The sequence below is a fragment of the Pelodiscus sinensis genome, chromosome 2 (genome assembly GCF_052426305.1).
Source record: "Pelodiscus sinensis isolate ZL-2025 chromosome 2, ASM5242630v1, whole genome shotgun sequence".
NCBI classification, from domain to species: domain Eukaryota; kingdom Metazoa; phylum Chordata; order Testudines; family Trionychidae; genus Pelodiscus; species Pelodiscus sinensis.
In genome coordinates, this window is record NC_143053.1 from 59,394,114 (window position 1) to 59,417,855 (window position 23,742).

The 23,742-nt window shown below is 38.5% G+C and overlaps 1 protein-coding gene across 2 annotated transcripts in view; it reads left to right on the forward strand.

The window, feature by feature from the left end:
* ARFGEF1 (ARF guanine nucleotide exchange factor 1) overlaps window positions 1-23,742 on the forward strand; it is a 164,503-nt gene that overhangs the window by 59,202 nt on the left and 81,559 nt on the right. The window contains exons 4-9 of one of the 2 annotated variants that reach the window (XM_006131486.5): window positions 869-1,015; window positions 15,451-15,630; window positions 19,616-19,889; window positions 20,450-20,560; window positions 21,229-21,401; window positions 23,203-23,333. In XM_006131486.5, the coding sequence (XP_006131548.3) occupies window positions 869-1,015; window positions 15,451-15,630; window positions 19,616-19,889; window positions 20,450-20,560; window positions 21,229-21,401; window positions 23,203-23,333 (1,016 nt within the window). Of the gene's footprint in view, window positions 1-868; window positions 1,016-15,450; window positions 15,631-15,908; window positions 16,162-19,615; window positions 19,890-20,449; window positions 20,561-21,228; window positions 21,402-23,202; window positions 23,334-23,742 lie in introns of those variants that run through there. The other variant, XM_075920576.2, reaches the window with a different exon arrangement.

The window sequence follows — 23,742 nt, forward strand, 5'->3', positions numbered from 1 at the left end:
ACTAGGAAAGAATGTCTTTTTTTGCTACTGTATGGGACAAAATAACCAAAATATATATGATTTTTTCAGACAAGAGTAGACTAATTTTGAAAAACAAAGGAAGAATATCTATCTACCTATCATATTAAATACAACTAGTTAATTGTGCACACATTTTATACATATATATTATAATTTGTGATAAACTTCAGTCTTTTGTAATAATGTGCATGTATAGAAAAATTTTTGAAATACTAAACAAACTACCTAAACAACAATATTATTGTGTAAATTATATTATTAATAATTGCAGTAAAATAGTCAAAGTTTGAGGTTCACAAATAATCTTGTTTGAGCCGATGACATGTGTGTTTCTCTTGTAAGGTAGATTACTCTCTCCATTTTGGTCCTGTAATATTGTTCTGGGGATGGAACCCCTAAAGATGACTACCAGAATTTCTGCCTTTCTTCCCCTAGGTGGCCTGAGAACAATGAACAAGTGCATATATTTGTATTCATAGGCACAAGCATATTTGCCATACAGTCTCACTATGCTGCATGTCTTCTCTCTATTTGTGAGGAGGGAAATTATTGAGATTTATAAATATTCTCATTCCTGGAATTCTCAGAGAACATGAGTAAATGTTTACAGACTGTAAATTGTAATATTTTAGCTAAGCTAAACTGATTGATGTTGCAGTTGTTGGATAAGAACATGAATGCTCTTGAAGGATTTTCTACAAATGCTTGAAATTTACTGTGATTTGAGGTACATTACTGTTAATTATCCGGACTTCATTTGTCGTAAGTTTGAATCTACATATTCAATTGCAAGGTTTGTTTTAAAATTCCTTTATTTACCGTTTCCCTTTCTTTTTTTCCTCTCCAGAAACTTATAGCCTATGGGCACTTGACTGGCAATGCTCCAGATAGTACAGCTCCAGGCAAAAAATTAATCGATAGAATTATTGAGACAATATGTGGCTGTTTTCAAGGTCCTCAAACAGACGAAGGGGTTCAGCTACAAATAATAAAGGTAATTGCTATCCAAATGCAGTTTCAAATGATTATAGTAATGAAAGCAAGGAAGTATACCTATTCTTGAGGATTCAAAACATGGTATTTCTTTGGAAACACAATTTCAGTTTTTATTTTAAGTGCTTTTTCATCTCCCATGCAGCTCTGTTTCATAAAGTATTCCTTTCTATTCTTAGCATACTCATAGTACATGTCTGTTACTCTTTTTCCTCTTTCACTGCATATGGAGTCATGACATGAAACCTTGTCTACAGAGGACTGGATGGAATTTAATTCACAGCCCACGAAAAAAGCTGTGGTTGAATGAGAGAATTGCTGTAGGTAGGGAACATAAAATAGCTAATGAGGTTGGTGGAGGGTGGGGTGTCACGTGGTGCCCTTGGGAGCAATGGGCTTAAACTGCAGCAAGGGAGGTTTAGGTTGGACATTAGGAAAAAGTTCCTAACTGTCAGGGTAGTCAAACACTGGAATAAATTGCCCAGGGAGGTTGTGGAATCCCCATCTGTGGAGATATTTAAGAGTAGGTTAGATAAATGTCTATCAGAGATGGTCTAGTCAGTATTTGGTCCTGCCATGAGGGCAGGGGACTGGACTCGATGACCTCTCAAGGTCCCTTCCAATCCTAGTATTCTGTGATTCTATGGTAAAGGAGGCATCAACTTTCTGAAAGGAGGACTTTTCACTAGCCATTTTATAGAAAGATGGAGAAGAGACTAGAAGCCAAAAAGGAGGTTATGCAGGAGCGGAAGATGGGAGGGGTCCTGGACATCACAGAGAACTCTTAACTGCTCCAGAAGGCTGAGGAAACTGAGACAGAGAAGGCCATGTTGATGTTGCATTGTTTTTTCTGGATCTGCATTTTTTATGTATTGTCAGAAGCAGCGGTTCCCAAACTTTGGGGTGTGTTCTCAACAAGGATATCAGTGGGCCAGAGATTCCAAAGAGTGCCACAGTGAAAGGGCAGGATCAGAAGTTAGGATCTGTGTGAGCAGTCTGTCACTGGGAGCAGATTCCCTGCCTGCCTTGCTTGCCCACAGTCCACATCTGCAAAAGCTACCAATTGGAAATTACTTTCCTCTAAGAGGAGGCTGGCAGGAACTCTGTGAGCAGGGAGTGCAAGGCTCTTCCTCAGAATACTCACCCTCCTGCTGGAAAGAGCTCCCTCCTCATCTTGGTCCTTCACTGCAGTTTTGGGACTTATAGCTCTGTCTGCTTCCCCTACTGAACAGAGCCTGGACAGTGGAAGCAGATGGGATTTTGTTGAAAGGATATGGTTAGGAGGGGGACTCTGTTCGGAAGAGATGCTAGTACTCAACAGGTGCATCTTTTTGCTTCCCCATTAACTCTCTGGCCCTTCAGCCTGGCCCGGTTTGCTTCTCCTGTGCAGGAGAAGAGTGAGATGTGCAGGAACTGGGTCCTGGCAGCCACAGCTGTCCAGCTACTAACGGTAGTAGAAGGCTTCCTGAACTGCCATTTTGGTGAGTACACAATCCCTGTGGATACAGAGCACCTCTTCCTGTTGTGCGCTGTAGATACAAGGAGCCCCACCCTTTGCCCCCCTTAAAAAGAAGGGGCACTCATAAGACATGAATCTCCAAAGAGAAAAGTGTGGGAATCTTTGGGCTTCAAGGAAGGAGTAATTTTATAATTACAACATCTCTGTGTTTATATGCTTTCAACTACCACATGCTCCTGGAAAGATAAACTATAAATCAGTGTTTCTCAACCCCCTTTTTTTTTATATATATATAAAGTAACCTCTTTTCAAAAAAATAATTTAGAAGTACCCGCCAGTACCTACAGTTTTTAGACACGCAATTTTTTTCCTCTATCATTGCAACACATTTGTTTAAACAACTTAATCATAGTCGGGTGGACGATGAAATTTTTGGATGTAAAAAGTACAAAAATAATGAAGCATTGTAAAAAATTAATACAAAAATTCAGTTTTCTCCAAATTTCAGTTGTGTTGAAGTACCCCCCCCCCCAGACTTCTCTTGAGTACCCCTAAGAGTACTCGTATCACTGGTTGAGAAACACTGCTATAAATACACAAGGTTGTAGCTTTGGGAAAGGCTGTGTTAACAACTGGTGTGTTGTGCAGGAGCCTGCACTGAATCTGCAGGCCAAAGGCAGTGGGACTGCAAGGTCCCACTTCCATGAAGGTGTTGCGGAGTTTGTGCCTACGAACTGCACAAGAGAGGCCAAAGAAAAAACAGTACTGAAGTTTTCCCAGATTAAAGAAAGTTTAAAAGTATAGGGATCCATCATGTGAGAGCCAAACAAAGCAATGTGGTTATTTTCCCCTCAGGGAGAGATCAAATAGAGTATTACAGTTAGTGATGTGTTTCAGTGTGCCAGCTTTGTGATTGTGTGTTCAGGAAATCCATTGTTTTCTTCTCAATACTGCTGTAAACTGCACATGTATTTGTATTAAAGGGGTTGCCAAACAGCTTTTCTCATAATTTCAGTAGTCATCTAAGGAGTGCCATTAACAGTGGTGCTGGAGAAGAGCATCTCTGCTCCCATGACAATAATCTCCCATGCTGATGAAGCAAAATAGTTAAGGGGACACACTAAAGAATAAAGAATGGATTACATGTGAGCTATCTAATAGATATTTAATAGACATTTCTCAGGCATAGGCTTCCACTGGTGAAGACTCTACTTTCAATGTTAGACCTGTTCATTTGTTGTAAAGGTTACTTGCTTTCCCATTCACTCTCTGTATCTCCCAACTTCCTTTGAGTTCAAACTTCTCTGTTAAACTGTTGCAGCACTGCTGTCGGACTTGTTTGCTCTGCTATTATCTAGAGATGAGTTTTCAGTTCACCACCCTCTGTGACAGTGTGTTCATTTCCTATCCATGCAAGTAATTAATTTTTTCAGTAATTGGAACCTGTTGACCTTCCTTTTATGGTAGTATAAAGGTACTCTGTTCTGAATCTGTTTTTCTTCTGGATCTCTTGGTATGTATGTCAGTTGCCTTGTCTTCAGCCCTACTCTACTTGGGCTAAGGTAGCATTTGTGGTTTGCCTCTGAAATGTTTTCATCTTTGAAATCTGAAATTCTATTCATACTGTGCTGGGTGCCTTTGGCTCTTTCATAGCCACAATTTCCCACAGCTTCATCTGTTAGTGCATGGCTAGAAGAATTTCCTTTGACTTTTCAAGAGACCTTTTCTGTTATTAGTGATAAGCTGAATGATTAAAATGAAACCACTACCTAGTTTGAGATATAAAAGCAGTTAATGATCTATTGGGTGATAAGATTGCTGCAAAGGAATTGTGCTACATATTCAATGACCTCTGTGGATTCCTGTTGGCTTCATGGTTAGTACCTGTAGGAGGAAGAAGGCCGAAATAAATATTTACTATCAATGTATGTTACATTTTGAGACGGTTCATAGTAATATATTCTTCATGTTTCATTCCTAATAGAGTGAAAATAAATCAGAGCAGTTCATAATTGTTTTCAATAGAAGAATAATTTTGAGAGCTAGAAAAAAGATAGAATGACTGGTAGGGATGTCAGTGTGTAGACAACTACATGATTAACCAATAAGATCGGGATTATCGGTTAATCCTGTCGACTACACGCATTTCTCGCGCCCCTCCCCCCTTTCCCATTGCCTCTGTTTTAGAGGCAGCAAAGGGTGTAGAGGCAGGAGTAGGTGCCTGTGGGGAGCACTGGATCCACCTGCCTTCCCCCCACTCCTGTGCCGCTACCTCTGAAAGAGGCAGCAGTGCAGAGGGTGAGGGGGCCAGACAGGAGCCAGTACATGAGGGGAGCTGGCCTAACCCGCTTTCTCCTACAGAGGTAGCAGGGTGGAGGTTTGTATAGACAAGCAGTTGGTGACCTGATCTTCAAAAGTATTGAGCACCCAGCAGGTCTCCTTCACTTAAAAAAGAAACTGCTGGGTGGTCAGTAGACATTAGATTGACTCAGGAACTTAGCTTTGGATACTTTTTTTTTTAAAAACCTTAAGTATACCAATCTTTGCAGGATTTCTCTTCAAGTTAGTGTTTTCTGTTTTCTGTTTGCCTTTCTGTTGCAGAAAATACCCCAGACAGTTAAACTATGGTAACATAACACTTCTCCTAGACTAAAAGATCTTTTCTGCTGGTCAAATGAAGACACTACTTAGCTTGTCATATCTGATATCACAGTTTATGGGGAGATACTTTTCATAGTGAGTGTTGTTTTGAGAGTTGGGGATGTGGAATGCTCCCAGTTAAAACTAAGTAAATGCATTTTATGTATGTTACATTGCGAGAGTTTAACACAATACATATAGTTTAATTTCACAGCTGAGAATTGAATATCAAAATCAAACTAGGATTTTATACAGTTAAAACCATTTTGTAAGAGGAGCTGATACATATCGAGAGGCATTATGGCTAGTTATTTGAAAAGAATACTCCCTCACATTAGGGATGTTAGAGTATAGTCGAGTAAACAATTAACTGATAATTCTGGGCTTATTCTGATAAAAAGGCAGCAGCACAGAGGGCAAAGGGGCAGGCTGGAGCTGATACTCACAGGGAGCAAGTTTTCAAAGCAGCCCCCCATGTGTATGGGCTTCCGCAGACCCAAATGTCCCTCCCTTGCTGCCTCGTACAGAGGTAGTGAGGGAGGGCAGGCAGAAGATGGTGCTAGGGGGAGTTGGCTCAAAAGCTGGTTCTCCCTTCTCTCCCTCAGCACCAGCTCTGTGGTGCTGCCTGCCTCCACACTGCTGCATCTATTAGAGGCAGCAGCATGGGGGTGTAGGGCAGGGAAGCTTCCTCGAGCAGCCTTGGTCTGAGAGAGGCGATCCAAGCTCCCCGTGGACTGAGGCTGCTCTGCATACCATGGTCTGTGAGGGGAGCCAGTTTTAAACTGGCTCCTCTCGCGGACCAGCTCCCGCCTGCCAACCTGTGCTGCTGCCTCTAATAGAGAGGCAGCAGTGCGCGGTGGCAGAGAGCTCCCCGGCAGTGGGGCTGGAGCACACTGGCTGCCTGCTCTACCCCTGGGGACAATCAAATGGCTGTGTTACTTCGAAAGTTTCATGTGGTTACATGACTATTCAGTTACACAATATCTTAACATCCTTACTTACATCTAACAGAGGAGACAGAGGCTAGGAAACCTGATGAACTGATTAGGGTCACTTGTGAAGATGATAGGACAACTTGCTGATTATTGAAAAGTTACTCAAATGAGAGAAAAAATCATTCAGAATTGAATCAAGAAAGAGGTCTGCTCTGTCGATGAATAATTGTGTCATCCTGAATTCTGGTAATAGGACCCAGGATATGATGTCCATGATTCAATATTTTTTTTTCCTGAATAACAAGAACAATTAGGATACATGTTTTTTGTTTCATTGTTTGTTTGCTTCTACATTTGAATAATAGAATACTAGGACTGGAAGAGACCTCTAGAGTTCAAGTCTAGTCCCCTGCCCTCATGGCAGGACCAAATACTGTCTAGACCATCTCTGATAGACATTTATCTAACCTACTCTTAAATATCTACACAGATGGGGATTCCACAACCTCCCTGGGCAATTTATTCTAGTGTTTGACTACCCTGACAGTTAGGAACTTTTTCCTAATGTCCAACCTAAACCTCCCTTGCTGTAGTTTAAGGCCATTGCTTTTTGTTCTATCCTCAGAGGCCACGATGAACATATTTTCTCCCTCCTCCTTATGACACCCTTTTAGATACCTGAAAACAGCTATCATGTCCCCCCTTAGTCTTCTCTTTTCTAAACTAAACAAACCCAATTCTTTCAGCCTTCCTTCATAGTTCATGTTCTCTAGACCTTTAATCATTCTTGTTGCTCTTCTCTGGACCCTCTCTAATTTCACCACATCTTTCTTGAAATGCGGTGCCCAGAACTGGACACAATACTCCTTTGCGCTGGTTAGGCCTCAGTTGTAGAGCGGAAGAATGACTTCTCGTGTCTTGCTCACAACACACCTGTTAATGCATTCCAGAATCATGTTTGGTTTTTTGCAACAGCATCACACTGCTGACTCATATTCACCTTGTGATCCACTATAACCCCTAGATCCGTTTCTGCCGTACTCCTTCCTACACAGTCGCTTCCCATTCTGTATGTGTGAAACTGATTGTTCCTTCGTAAGTGGAGAACTTTGCATTTGTCTTTATGAAACTTCATCCTGTTTACCTCAGAGTTCATTTTGAATTCTGTCCCCTATCCTCCAAAGCAGTCGCAACCCTTCCCAGCTTGGTATCATCTGCAAACTTAATAAGTGTACTTTCTATGCCAATATCTAAATAGTTGATGGAGATATTGAAGAGAGCCGGTCCCAAAATAGACCCCTGCGGAACCCCACTAGTTATACCTTTCCAGCAGGATTGTGAACCATTAATAACAACTCTCTGAGTACGGTTATCCAGCCAGTTATGCACCTACCTTATAGTAGCCCCATCTACGTTGTATTTGCCTAGTTTATTGATAAGAATATTATGCGAGACCTTATCAAACGCCTTACTAAAGTCTAGGTATACCACATCCACCACTTGTCCCTTATCCACAAGACTTGTTATCCTATCAAAGAAAGCTATCAGATTGCTTTGACATGATTTATTCTTTTCAAATCCATGCTGGCTGTTCCCGATCACCTTGCCACTTTTCATGTGTTTACAGATGATTTCCTTAATTACTTGCTCCATTATCTTCCCTGGCACAGAAGTTAAACTAACTGGTCTGTAGTTTCCTGGGTGGTTCTTATTTCCCTTTTTATATATTTGCCCTTTTCCAGTCTTCTGGAATCTCTCCTGTCTCTCATGATTTTTCCAAAGATGATAGCTAGAGGCTCAGATACCTCCTCTATCAGCTCCTTGAGTATTCTAGGATTACATTTCATCTAACTTTTCTAAGTGATTTTTAACTTGTTCTTTTTTTATTTTATCTTCTAAACCTACCCCCTTCCCACTTGTATTCTTGAAGAAATGGTGCTCTTTAAAAATTGAGTATCTAGCTTCAATTTCACAAATCTGGAAATGGTCAAACGGAGACTGTTGTCCCATTTGTCCTTCCAATGATAATGTAGTTTGGAACACAAGCATTAAATGCAATAATAAAGAAAATATGCCATCAGCCTGTAACAAAATATCAGTATATTTATTTTTGTATAGGTTAAATTTTTGTTGTTGTGACGCTACATTTCTTTCTGAAGTTGGTCCGCAAATAGCTAATTATTGTCTTCTGTAAAGATAAATGTGCCAATTAACTAACTGAATCTCGAATAAAGATTTTCTGTGCTTTCTGCATTGTGTATAAACAAATAACCTCTTAGTTGTTCTCGCAGAAAATCAAATTGTGGGACAGGATGCCAGAAGTACTGGGTAGGACTACTTGTGTTCTATGTTTTGCATTTCTGTTGCAGAAAATACCCCTTTAAGGAATAACACTTCTAGACTAAAACAATTTTTCTGTAAGTCAAATTAAGATGACAAAATCTGTCACCAACACACCAATAATGTTTGGTGAGATTTCACTGAGAAGAAACTATGATTTCTCTGTAAAGGTTCATTCCAAGATTTTGAACCACTCTCAACTTCTGAGTGTGGGGTTGTTTTTGTAAGAGTATTAAGCCAAATCAATTAAGCACAAACATCTTTTTATGGTTTCAAGCTAAAGATTAGAGATTGCCCTTTAAAAACAGTACAGGATTAACCTCTCTTACCTGGGACTCTCTAGTCCTGTAACATCCCCGGTCTGGATGGACCACAGATGTCCCAGGACCAGAGAGTCCTGATAGAGCCCTGATCTTGGGGAAAATAAAGCCTTTTCTGAAAGATCCCTTATTCCTTATTTCATAGAGGGATAAAGGATCTTTCAGAAAAGGCTTTATTTTCCGCAAGATCAGCGTCTAGACTGGCGCTTTTTTCCAGCAAAGCTCCGTGCCAGAAAAAAGCGGAAGCCATTTTTATGCTAATGAAGCGGGGGAGATTTAAATCCCCACTTCATTAGCAATTGCGATACGTCTAATTTACATCCCTTTTACGAAAACGGGATGTAGTCTAGACGTAGCCCTCTTGTATATTTTTGTAACTTGTTTCTCCTGTCCCTGGTTATATTTCATTCTAACATAAGCATTAGGTACTTTTTGTGGATTATTAGTATATACATAGAATGGAAGTTGTACAAATCTATAACCAAATATTTAGTTACAGAAAGTTAATTTTTCATGTGGATTACAACTAGTTCAGCAGTAAACATCTAGTTTATTTACTAGATTTAAAATTGCTGCATCTCATTTGGTACTAAGAAATTGATTAAATGAGGATTAGTTAGAGGTAACAAATGTAAAAACATAGAAATGTCTAAAGGTAAAGGAAAATTATTTGGAATTCATAATAGAATATGAGAATCTGAAATGTAAGAATGATATCTGAATATTCCTACACCTGTCTCCAACATATCCCAGAAAATCTGAAGAAGTCTCTCACTAAGAGATGCTCTTTTGCTGATCCCAGCAGAGTTGAGTGTAACAGTTGCTGTCGATTAACCAGAGTGTTTTACTGCCTTTCCCCTGGTCTGCTACTCTGGTGATTTTTTTTCACATCTGAAGCTAATAATGGTTTGAAGCAAGGCAAATAAGCTTTGCATATCCTGAAGCAAGGAGCCTAGTCAAGAAAGTTTTGAGAATCCAGGCTTATTTCTGGTTAAAACCTACATAGCTCACCTGGAGCTGTTTGATAATCTCTCTCTGACTGAGGAGTTGTGTTCTGTCTGAAACCAGAAGATTATAAAGAAACATTGCTGTTTAGAGTTCTAAGGAAAAAAAATCAGATTTAAATAAGTACTTCAATAGTTCACTTATCTGGATCTGACCTGAGACTATAAATGGAAATTGACACCCATCGGACTAGTTGTATGACCAGTGTAATAAAGAAAAGATCAAGTCTGAACTCCAGTGCCCAAATATGAAGGAGTACAGGATAGAATTCTCATTTGATCAAGAATTGTGCAAGACCTTTTCATCAAAAAGTAATGATGAAAATGGCACCTTGCTCAATAGAAATCTTCCAGAAAGACAAAATTAACACCAAATACATTGTGAAAACTTATTTTGGACAGATTGTACCTCTGTTTAACAGATGTCTGAGGAGCTTTTTTTATACTTTGGCAACACTTCCATAGCTTTTCAGTCAAGAAGTTTTATTGAATTTTGATTTTTTGAACCATTCATCTTAGTCTAAGTTGTTGGTCTTTAATAACTGAGTTCATAAACTGCTTCTCAGTCAGCTTTTAAATACTAGATAAATACCTGGTTTCAGGGAGAGGACTGAAATTACCTTCAAACATCTCTTTGATCTCTGAGCGGGGGGGGGAATCCTTCCTTAGCTAGCTATTTGGGCAGATCAGGTGCCCTTTTTCCAAGTTTTGTTTGTAGATGATTACTTGAAGTGGACCTCCCTCTAGTGTCAGGTTCTATAGGAAAGGAGGGAGAGTCAGGAATTCAACTGTTTATTTCTTCAGATGTAAAAACAAACAGCAAATATAATCCAGTCAAAGCTCTGATTTCCTCGATATTTAAAAGCACCTTTAAAAAAATTCTTAACTGTGTGTGTGCATCACATGTACTACACAGCATCCAAAAGTGTCTGTACTACATTGAAAGCTTTTACACTTAATGTATTTTATTTTAAGTTAATGTTTCCTTTGTTATTGTGCATTAATAAATTCTCTTTGATATCATACACCTCTTGTTGGTCACAGTATATTTGGCAAAAACATATTTTTGCTTTAAATGTTTTTAAGATTATCTGGAGTAAAATAATCCTGATAGCATAAGTAATTGGCTATTATAGTTTAATGTTCATTGTTATATCTAGAAAACTGTCTCTTTAAAATCTTGGGTTTTTTTCTTTGTTTATGGGACTTTCTTTTTATGAAGTTTTATATAAGAACGTAAGAATGGCCATCTATCTAGCACAGAATCTTGTCTTCTGACAGTGGCCAATGCCAGGTGCCCAGGAGGAAATGAATAGAATATATAATCATCAAGTGATCAATCATCGCTTGTCCATTCTCAGTTTCTGACAAACAGAGGCTAGAAACATCATCCCTGCCCATCCTGTCTAATAGCCACTGGTGGATATATCTTCCATGAATTTTATCTAGTACTTTTCTGAACCCTTTTATAATCTTGGCCTTCACCAGGATGGATTTGATTTAAATCATGGTTTAAATCACTAGTCAGGAAGACTCGATTTATTTGTTATTTTATACATAAAAGTGTATTCTTGTTGGTTGTTATAATCTTAATACATATTCTTCACAACTCAGGAATAGATGTAGGTTCCATTTTTAGAAGGCATACACTATACATTTTTAAACTGTGATTATTCTGAAAAATATTCAGATTAGATTTACAGCTATATCAGCAAATGAATGATTGTTTGGTTATTAGATTTACTGAAGGTAATTGAAGCAGATATTTATGAGGTTTTTGGGAGGTGAACTCTCTCTAGTTCAGCAGGTTAATCATTAATATTTGGAGAATTTTCTTTCCATGCTGTACTAGGAGGAGGACATCATGAGACATTTAAATTGTATTGTTTAACTAAAACAACAACATTATATATTCTGGATTTTTTTTTCTTCAACAGAAAACATATATTAACAAAACAAGCATTTGAGATTTTTTTTTTGTTAAATCAGATTTGTTTTTGTTAAAACTGTTTAACTAAAATAGTTAAATATATTTTTTCTAAAAAATAAAAATTAAATCGACTGTCAGCCAGGTCAACACGAGAAATGCAGAATATTGGCTACTGCTGCTAACTCAGTCGTCCTCACCTTCATATTCCTGTTTGTTCATAATATGGAAAAAAAAAAAAAAGCTTTCCTGCTTTCTCAGATTGCAAATGATTTCTCAATTTGGAATGAATTAGTCCAAAGGAAGAAAATATTCTTTCTATGCTGGCAGAAGAAGCTATTAGTATTTAAAAGTGAGACTATCACTTCAACAGTCTTTGAATCCAAGTGTTTAAGTAACTTCCAGGTCACTGGTGTGACCTTTCTTTAAAACATTATCAGCAAACATATATTTCTTGAATGGTTCACCCTTAGCTTTGAAGTTTATTATTTTGGCATTATGGCTTATTGAGAATATTTGCAAGAAAATGAGCTGGAGATAGTGCTTATACCATTTGTTTTTTAATGCTTGTTATTTAACTCTGCATATTTCTCTTTTTAAGATCTCATTTCCTTCCAAATTTCAACAGAATCAGCAATAAAACAGCTGCATTTTGTTCAAGGCTTCAGAAATAAGCTTTAGCATGTGTGCAACATTTCTCTTAAGCACAACGTTGAGAACTTTGGCTGGCACAGTGCTATCTATTTTTTCCACAATTTTGTTCACAAACTTATCAGATTAGGTCAGTTCTTGGATAGTGCTTAAGAGTCCACTACTGAGTTCCATTGTACACCTTGTGAGAAAATTAGCTTTGTTTCTTTCACTTTTTTCAGAGCAGTGGCTGTAGCGTGGTTGTTACAGTAGTATTTTGCAGTTTCAACAACGTTCGCCTTTATTTCTGAAACCTGGAACTCTGTTGAGGAGGTGCATCAAATGAGCATTGTAACCGTATGTTATTAGCTTGGGACTCCCTTCTCAATTTCTTCTCATTGTGGAAACATTTGCACCATTGTCAGTGACCAAGCTGAGTATGAGGCATTTGAATTTTTTTCAGTTGTAGCTTTTACTACTAGTACTTGTAATCAGTGCTTTTTTTATAATGGTACTACCCGGTACGCAGTACAGGCATCTACAGTCAGAGCTCAACATCTTTTCTCCTGGAGTACTGGCACCTTTTTTTTAAAAAAAAAAAACAACAACAAAAAAAGCACTGCTTGTAACTAGTGTGCTGCGTGAACATTTCCTGATGTATCAGTTGTTTCTGTAAGGAAGACATTCCCTTCTTCTTTTGTCACACAAGCACATACGATAGGATCATTGTGGATGGACATTGCTCCACCCATTAAGACTCAGGTTAACAATTATACCCTCGAGACTTTTTGCACACTGCTCAATTTCTCTTTCATATACTTTATCCAGCAGCCTGCAACCTCTGCTCTGTTGGGTGGACTGTATCCTGGTCTTAATGACTGAACCGTGTTAATGAAATGTGGGTTCTCAATCATATGGAAAGGCAAGTTTATTGCATAAACAAACCAGGCAATTTTTTCATCAATTACCTCTTTCTAATCTGCTGATTTTTATCACTGACTTAACTATGGTTGATTCTGGATGATGGAGATATTTTTCTTTTTTGCGACAAGTGATATACTGTGGCTGTGTGACATACATGATGTGACTAAAACACTATCTTTGGCAGATAACTCTGAAACTGTAGAAAATGATGGTGATCTTGAAGGTCGATAGTCTTCAGAATCCTGTATCTTGAAGATGGACCCCCCCCCAACAAAATAAATCAATACAGTTATTTAATTATTATTACCAGAGTGCTCATTTAATATTACTCTTTGCATTCACTGATAGTACAACTTTAAAGGTGAAATTATAAAAGGAAGATTGACCTATTTCAGTTATTAATTTTTTATCATAATTGCATCATAAATGATAGTACCATAGAGAATGAGAATTCAAGAGTAGTCTAGAAGGAAGACAGGCAGTCCTTAGAAATAAGTATGAAATAAAGCTTACCAACCTGAAGATCCTGAATGTTCAAACATGTTCCTTCCATCATCTTCAATGCAGCTTCTTCCTGAAAAAGGAATACTTATCATAATGTTGTTTCATATGGGCAACCAGGCTTTGCATTTCTTAGTCGTATTGTTTACATTTTGCACGCTTGCCTCTCTTACCCATAGGAAGAGGAACTTCATTAAAATATTCCCAAACTGAGTCTATTTTACAGACTGTTGCCATTATACATTTTTCCTTCTGGTGAGAGAATCGTATGGTAGTTCTCAAATCAGTGAAGGGCTACACTGAGAGAATCCTCAAGACTTCTGGAATATGCTGTTCAAACAATTTCACTTTTGTTTCTACTGCCTCTCCTTTCCTCCCTCATATTTATCTCCAGACTGCTTCTCCTTGTCCCAATCTGTTCTGCCCCCAACAATCATTTGTTCATTGAACTTTTTGAAACATTGCACTTTTAGAAAGAGGTAAGGGATTGACTTTTTCATATAAATTTGCAGAGGGACAATGGGGTTGAGGTCTGTTAGTTCTCACCACTCTATATTTGTTTGTTTATTTAAAACATTTTTGCTGTTAACAAGCATGTTATCTCTGGAGACACAAATCCAGGCCTATATCATATCCTTCCCCTCTTAGTCATTTCTCTTCTAGACCGAATAGCCTTGATATTTTTAGTATCTCCTCATATGGAAGGCATTTCATACTCTTCTTCATCTTTGTTATATTTCTTTGAACCTTTTCTGGTTCCATTATATACTTTTTTGAGCTGGGTTGACCAAAACTGAATACAGTATTCAAGGTGTGGACGCATCATGGTTTTACATTAGTGACATTCTTTTTTCTGCAATTCTCCTGATGGTCTATAGTGCATGGTAGCCTTGTTGATTGCTGTTACACACTGAGTAGAAAGTTTCAGGGAACTGTTCTTCCAAGATCTCATCCTTGGGTGATGACGACAAATTTCAAAGTGATCATAATATATGTCTAGTTGAGATTATTTTTTCCAAAATGTATTACCGTGTTTGTACTTTGGCGCTACTCTACATTTGTTGCCCAGTCACTGAGTTTTATGGGTGTAATTTCACACAATTTATTTTGGTCTTAACTATTTAGAAGAATTTTGTATTGTCGGCAAATTTTCCTGCTTCATTTTTCACCCCCTTTGTAGTTCATTAATAAATATGTTGAACATTACAGGATGTAGAACAGATCCCTGGGGACCCCTGTTGCTCACTTTCTTCCACTATGAAAACTGATCCTTTTTTTTCCCCCCCTATTTTCCAACCAGTTACTAGTCCATAAGAGGACCTTCCCTCTTATCCCATTGTTACTTAGTTTCTTCAAGAGCCTTAATCTTGTTGAGTAAATGTTGCATATGTTCTGCAAAGTCATAAGGTGGATGTGGAGTGGAATGATAGTTGTAGTTTGGTGCAGTGGGCTTGGACTCAAAACTAGGGCTTTTATTCCTAGTACCGCCACAAACTTAGAGCAAATCTGTGGCTCAGTTTTTCATTTGTAGAATGGTTACAAGAATACTTCCTTATGTCACAGTGGGTGTTTAGATAATTGGATTGAGTATGGTGTTCTTAGCTATGACTTGATAAGTACCATAGAAAACGTATCACTAAACAAGAAGCGTAAATACATCTGTGTACCTGTTTGTATATAAAAATGTGCATCAAAAATATTTTAACTAGTTTAGTGCTTCAAAAGAAAGTTCTAACTTAATATGTTGTTTTTTTAGGCTTTACTCACAGCAGTAACATCTCAACACATAGAAATTCATGAAGGAACTGTGTTACAGGCTGTAAGAACATGTTACAATATCTATCTCGCAAGCAAAAATCTCATAAATCAGACCACAGCCAAGGCCACTCTCACACAAATGCTGAATGTTATATTTGCACGTATGGAAAATCAAGCAGTGAGTATCCTAATATTCCATATGTAGAAAATAGTTCTTAAAAGATCATTTTAATTATAGACTTTGAGTTGTCCATACTATAAGTTTGCATGGCATTTGTAATTTAATCCTCACCTTTTCATTCAATAAATACCTACTTAAAATTGTTATGATATTTGATCATTCAGATTGTTCTTTGATATTTTGGTATGTAAACTAGCTGATTAATTAAAAAAATTAAAGCAGAAATGTTACTCATCTATTTGGAAAACTGGAAATGGATTTTGGGCTTTGTATTGTAGTGAAGTGCAGGTCATGAAGTACAAACTACAACACATTGTCTTCCAGAATTTGAAGTAGAATGAATGACTCCTGAATCTCAACATTCCTCTGGTCTGAGCAAATAGCTGTGAAACCCACTGGTGTGTCACATCCTCCTCTAGCTGTCAGTTTACGCAGAGGATGACAACTTTCTACGGCTATCAGTTACTCCATTAGCTCAAGTGTCAGAGGTCTTAAGGATCTAAAAATTCAGTCCTGCTTCTGAACCATGTGGGTATCAATGTGATTCTACATTATAGCATTTAGTTTTTTCAGTTTGTTTCTTTAAAAGCCTAGGTAATTACACACAAAAAACATGGTACAAAAAGAATGTTACGGTTGAAAAGTCAAACTTTCAGAGATTAAGAAATGGCAATTTCACCCTGCCTTGCCTTGGGCACATGCTCTGTGACGGTCCTTAATAACATGGTCACATAGCATTTTTTTCTACAGAAAACCTCCTCCATTTGGTGTACAAAGTATAAGATGCTCTGGCTGAATCAATTACGATTATGTAGTGAAAGAGACTATTGTAGGAACCCTATTGTAAAATTTTGAGGATGTGTAGTGAATCAAACAGACCTTGTAGAAAGAACATATGGTGCCCTGGTTAAGACAGTTGAATGCCACCCGGAGGAATTGGACTCTGTCCTAGTTCTGCCACAGAATTCCTGTGATATTAGGCAAATAATTGTTCATAGTTTTCACTAGCAGTGACCTTTTGAGTATCTAACCTGAGACCCTGAACATTCATTAAGGAGAAAACAAAATAATTGAATAGCTGCTCTTTAACTGAGCACCATCCATACTGTGCAATGACTAGGCAGGGATTCTGTGGGGGTGGGGACTATGTGATCGCTTATTTAATGACTGTATCATAATGCATAAATGTAAGGGGGCCAAATTAAGAGTGCATAAGCAATCTTAATTCTGCCATTTTCTAGCTTATGAATGCTTGACTTTGCAAACTTGATGATCTTGTAATGTGCATAATAGTCACCTATAGAGTACTGCCATTGTTTGTTGGGAAAGTGAGAAGCTGAATTTTCTGCTTCTTGTGCCTCATTCTCTGTGCTACTGATAGAAAAGGGATTAATAAAACAAAGAAATGTTTGCTTAATTGCCTCAGGAAGCAGAAGGAAGATCAGACCCTAGAAATGCTCATTGATCTTTTCTGAAGGGACTGGTATTTTTTCTTTTAGTTTGTAGCCAGAAGTTTCCTTTCAGGTGTGTTGGTCATCCAATGATGGAAATTCATTAGTTTGCTTATTAGTGTTTGAAAAGAAACTGCTTATCAATACATAGTATGTCTGCAGTCAAATACTATTGTTACTTCAAGAAATAACTGAGCCATTGAGCACTTATATGAACTGGCTTTTAGGTGTCAGTTACATAATTATAGGTAGGGAATGACATTTTAGACACATGCTACCATAAGATAAAACTAAACACCGATGCTGCCTTACTGAGGTTCAGAGGAAGCACCACTCCTGGATTTAGAATCAGGTTGGGAGAAATAGGTCCTTACTTCTTGCATCAACGTTGGCCAGTTAAATGAGCTTTGTTCCCTTTCTTTCCCTTGCTGGGAAAAAGGACATCATTCCTTACTCCTTTTTCAGGTTGACCATAGGAAGGAACACTTCCTAGTCTCATCTTTCTTTTTTGCTATTGATATTGTTTCACTCCTCAATCCCATTTCAGGGAATGGATGACCAGTGCTCAGAGGCAGGCCTCTACTTCCTTGTTTGTTGAATTCACTCACCAGTGCTAATCAGGAAAGAGCAGTGTTGTGTTCTCACTATGGCTGTCATTAATATGTATGCTCTCTCATGCATATTAAGTTGCTTAAAAGAAGACTTCATATGCCAGGGAAGGTCTACATTAACATTCCATAAATGAGGGGTTTCTCTACATTCTCCATACTCTTTGTACTCTCCATTTGAATTAAACTGATCTTCTACTTCAGATCTTGACTCTTGACACAGAGCTCAACCTGTTTTTTTTAAAGTGATTACAAACAGGCAATTATTAAATCAGTAAAAAGGGGACATAATTACTTAAAACATGCATTGTGCCATAAAGAAATTCTAGGAACTGAAGATTTTGCTTATAACCAAAGAGTCTGGGATAGAGACCATTTGCTGCAAAATATAGGTTATGTTCTGTTTGTAAATAATTGTAATATTTTAAAAATCTTGGTTAATGGTTATAACATTTAGACTCAGAGGGCAGTACTAGTTCTGGACTTCCCATGGTGATTCTATCCCCCAAAAAGCAATACAGGCAGTCCCTGGGTTACGTACAAGATAGGGACTGTAGGTTTGTTCTTAAGTTGAATCTGTATGTAAGTCGGAACTGGCGTCCAGATTCAGCCGCTGCTGAAACTGATCAGTTTCAACAGCGGCTGAATCTGGACGCCAGTTCTGACTTACATACAGATTCAACTTAAGAACCCCAGGCATCCCCAAGTCAGCTGCTGCTGAAACTAATCAGCGGCTGATTCCAGGAAGCCCGGGGCAGGGGCTTCCTGTAGTCAGCCACTGGTCAGTTTCAGCAGCGGCTGACTTGGGGACACCTGGGGCAGAGCAGCTGGGATGCTGCTGGGTTGGTCCAGTAGCGCCGCCGCTCCTCGGCGCTACTGGACCAACCCAGCAGCACCCCATCTGCTCTGCCCCAGGCGTCCTGATTCAGCCGCTGCTGAAACTGACCAGCAGTGGCTGAATCAGGACGCCTGGGGCAGAGCAGCTGGGGTGCTGCCGGGTTGGTCCAGTAGCGCCCAGAGCGGCGCTACGGGACCAACCGGCAGTGCCCCAGCTGCTGTACCACAGGCATCCGGAGCAAAGCCGCGGAGCACGGGGGCAGCGGAACAGCTCAGACGCGTCTGGGCTGTCCGCTGCCCGCGTGCTCCGCGGCTTTGCTCTGCTTTGCTCCCCGTCCCCCTGGTCTGCAGACCAGGGGGACGGGGAGCAAAGCGGCGGAACACGCGGGCAGCGGACAGCCCAGACGTGTCTGGGCTGTCTGCTGCCCGCGTGTTCCGCCGCTTTGCTTCCTCTCCCTGGTCTGCTGGAGACCAGGGAGAGGGCCCCGTTCGTAACTGCGGATCCGACATAAGTCGGATCCGCGTAAGTCGGATCCGCGTAACTCGGGGACTGCCTGTACTGCTATTAAAACACATTTTTAGCACTATACCTCTTTCTGTATTTTCAGTCCTTCTGCTCTCTTGTAGAGTACTGACTGACATGGCTGTTCTCCTTGGAAGTCCGTCTTTGTTCAGTCCCACCCCCAGAGTTCTGCTCCAAGACTTCCCACAACCTGTTCTTATCCCTCCTGCAGGTGTGGTTTAGTCACCTGATCTACCTGTCAGCACTCATCTCCACCACCTGGAGAGGCAAGCTCAGTGTGGCACAGGTAGTGTAGTTTAGCCCTAATCCTTTTAAAGGGCAAGCTCATCCTGTCACAGCAGGTATACAAATACAACATAAAAGTTGATTCACAATGTAGCGTGATAGGATGTAAATAGATACAATAAGATAATATTTGAACATTAACTGTTTACTAAAGATACGATTTTATTATCCAGTACAAATTAAAGTATACTACTCATATTAAAGTGTTTTCTTCAGTTTATAATCAGCATTTTGTTTTTAATTAAATGCGTACTAATGAATACCTAATCTGTTTCTAGCTGCAGGAAGCCAAACAGATGGAAAAGGAACGACACCGACAACAGCACCATCTACAGCAGTCACCCGTAAGCCATCATGAATCCGAATCGCCTCAGCTGAGACATCTTCCAGCACAGACAGTCGATCAGCTACCCCAAGAAAATGAAGAACTTGATCACAGCACAAATGATGTGGACAAGAGCCTTCAAGAAGACACTGAAGCAGAAAATGGATCGGATATTTCTAGTGCAGAAAATGAACAGACAGAAGCTGACCAAGCTGCAGCAGCAGAAAGTAATCATTATGTGATTCAGTCTTAGTGAGGAGGAAGAGGTTGTGGAGTTTTGTGGTACTTGAGGGCTGAGCAACTTCATGGAAGATTGTTCTATTTCCAGTTAGTAAAAGATAGTTAAGAGTAGTGTGCAAATAGCAGTTGCTCTTGCTATCACTCAACATTTTATCTTTATAACATATTTTAGTCACAAATGAATTACATCTGTTACAGTCATCACAATCTAGATGCATGCTTGCATCCAGGCAGTCAGTAATGTGGAGCCACATATTGCAAAATTGGAACATGTCAGCCTTGTTTTTTACTGTAAGCCCATTGAAATATTAACATATATTCTTTAAGTATTTTTCACAGTTAGCACTTTAATTTTCTCTCAGTGTGATTAATGTACTCCTCTCTCCTTCGCTTACCTAACCATATTTGGGTCTTCTTACCTGTAATAAGAAAAGTATATCTGACCATTCAATACTGCTCTCTTGTTCTCAGTTTTTCAATATACAAAATTGTATTTAAAACTTTATTGATTTTGTCTTGTTAATATGTTTCCTGCTTTTTTTTAAAGCTCTATCTAAAAATGATGTGGGAATATATGGAGAAAATAATGAATGTGAAGAAAAGGCACAAGATATTGTACAGAGTATTGTGCAGGAAATGGTGAACATAATAGTTGGAGGTATCCTACTTTTTAAAATTTACATACTGCCAGCTTAATTGTGCAATCACTTTTGCCTAAGCAGTCATTAAGGATTCCTTTCACGTTTCTTTATGTTTAAAATAAAATACAATTCTAAACCACTTTTATTCTGTCATGTTTATTCTGAGGTAGTCTTTCAGCTGGTCCAGTTTAAACTGCACCATTTAACAATAAAATGAACTAAAGTGAGGCTTATTGCTATTTACCTTGACCAAAGGAGATTTTGTTAGGTGTGATAATTTGATTTAATTTACAGCGATAATCAGTTTTTCAGCTATCTGGCTGCATTTATATCTCCACTTCCATTTTGTTTCTACACTTCTGAGATCTTTTCAGCAGGTTTCTTCTTAAGACCATTAATGAAATCTAAACATTCAATTTTTTTGTTTTTTGTCTGAAATTGTATTAAATTCTATTCAAATTCATTGAATAGTTTTGGTATCCTGTAAAATGCAGTTTTTGGTGAATTAGTGAATTTACTATTTACTGAAAAAGGGCACTCAACTTTTTACAGCAGTTACTGTCTGATTGGGCCCTACGCTGCTTTTTAAATGAGCGCACTGAACTTCTAGTTGACGTAGTGTAAAAAAAAAAACCTTTCAAATTTTAAATATAAATATTTTACTTTGTATCCTTTCTCCCCTTAGATGTAGAAGGGATTGCTGAAAGTGGAAGTGCTGATGGCACAATTGGAACTTTAGAAGACGGCAGTGACAGTGAAAATATTCAGGCAAATGGAATTCCAGGGACTCCAATCTCTGTTGCATATACACCATCTTTACCTGATGACCGGTTATCTGTCTCTTCCAATGACACTCAGGTAATAAAGGAAATACAAGTTGAAGCATGTAAAGAAAATAATAATCTTGGGTTTTTTTAAGAGAGCTTGCTTACTTTTGTGCAGACAATGTGTCTGTATATGTATATTTTAGATTGCGTATGTGTGTATCTTTCCGCATGTCCATTGTTCAGGTAAGAGTGAGAGCTATGAAATTTGGCGTGCAGCTTTCTCTTCTCCTAACTTAAAGCAAGGTCAGGGTGCCAGGACAACTGGAAGTCCCGGGAAAAGGATAGAGGGACATGATATCAGAGTGTCCACTGGGGCAGTGAGCCTGCAAAGGAGAGCTATCCTGCAGAGTGTCCACTGAGGGCAGCCATACCTCCAATGCAGTGGCCAGCAGAACTGAGGCTGTGCCATCTTGCCTGCCAGAATATTGCTAAGTAGCTCCCTCTTTCCAAATCCTTTCCCTCCCGCACACCCCTTAGCTGCAGCACTGGAGCGGGGAGAAAAAAAGACCATTGGCAGCTGGGGAGGGTCTAGATGGGGATAGAACAAGCCCCTGGCAGGGTGGGAGGACATAGGAAGGAGAGAATAGACTGATAGTGGCCTGAGTGGAGAGGGCTTTTGGGGGAAGAGAACAGGCCCCTGCCCTGAGACTCTCCATTTACTATATTCTTCCTTGACTACTATTTAAGACTGTTACAAGTAAGTTATATGCAAGACAACTAACGTTTTCACTACAGATGCTCAAATTATAACACAGAATTTAACTTTCTTTGGCTTTATATAAATATGCCATAAAGGACACACATCTGTTCTAGGTGCTGCTTCTGTAACATAAAAATACCTTCAGAAATGTTGGAGAGTTATCAGTACCAATGTATACAATCCATTACTACCTCTGCTTGTACTATTCTCTCTTGTTTTCAAATGTTCATTTAAAAGCAAAACAAAACAACCACCGCACCCAACAGTATGCCCAAATGGTGGTAATTTGATATATGTTATACATTAAATCTATGATTTGGAGGATTTGATTTCGAATTTTCATTGGATAGGATTATTTTCATGCTCTACTCATTTTCTACAAAAGCTTAAAATGAATAGCAAAAAATAAAAGAACTCTCCCTATCTTGCATTGGATTAAAAAAATGCTATATGGGCACAGAGGTATTGGCAGTTTACTATGTGTACTAGTTTAAAATATATTCTTTCCAACCCTAATTATGTTTTAATATTTAAAAGATGCTGTTCTCTTTTAGTTGCACAGCATTTCTCTGATAAAACTTACTGTCCTGTACAGAAAGCAAAATGGCATTCATAGCCTCACCAGAAGTTGGTAAATAGAAAAAAGCGAATATTTTACTTTAAAAGTTCTTACCGTCCACTATATATAAAGACTATAAAAATACATTATAAATTATGCCAAAGGCATTGTTTTTGTGTAAATACTCTCATGTAACCCACTAGTACAGTTATAGTTGATGTCATTTCTTTTCTTTCTAAAAGTTATTCTCTTGAAGCCCTGAATGAGGGCAATAGGGTCTCAGTTGTCATCTACAAATTTGACCTTCCACCCTTTATTTATTAGCTCTGACTTAACACCTTCGAGGATGACACTTTAACTTTACTGAGTTGGCAATTTGTTTAATGTTTTGTTCAGGTCCATTTTAACTAAATTCCCAAACTATGTTTTTAAAACTTAGTCTGGAGACCATAAAGTATATTTAAAAAGTGTTTATCTTTTCATACTATCTTAACTTCTTGTTGCTAGGAGGTAAGAATTTCTCTCCATGCTGCTAAAGCAAAATAAAATTCTGAAATATGTCACCTTCTTTAGGAATCTGGAAATTCAGGGCCTACGCCTGGTGCTAAGTTTTCCCACATTTTACAAAAGGATGCCTTCCTAGTATTCAGGTCACTGTGTAAACTCTCTATGAAGCCACTGTCAGATGGACCACCAGATCCAAAGTAAGTCAACAAGATTTCCTTTTATGAAATAGATGCTAAAAAATGAAAATGATCACAAATGATAAGGGTCTTCAGCTGTTGAGAAACAAGTAGTTAACAATTTTGACAGAAAAGCCTCATCTTCTGTAAGTTTCCATGGAGGTGTACTATATTTTTAATATATCTTTTGTATGTTAAATGGCAGTATCTTTCTTTCTGCTCTATTTGTTGGTAAGTTTTAACCACTTTACATGGCTTTTAAGCCTATGCTTTTCTATCTAGTCATATTATATTGGCAGATTAACTCATTACCTTTTAATTACAAAGCACATCAAAACTATAGTGTCTAATGTTTGATTAAAGGGTTTTTAATGAATGAAAGACACATTTTATTTGTAAGTTTCTGTTACTCCTTCTAGATTGTTGCAAC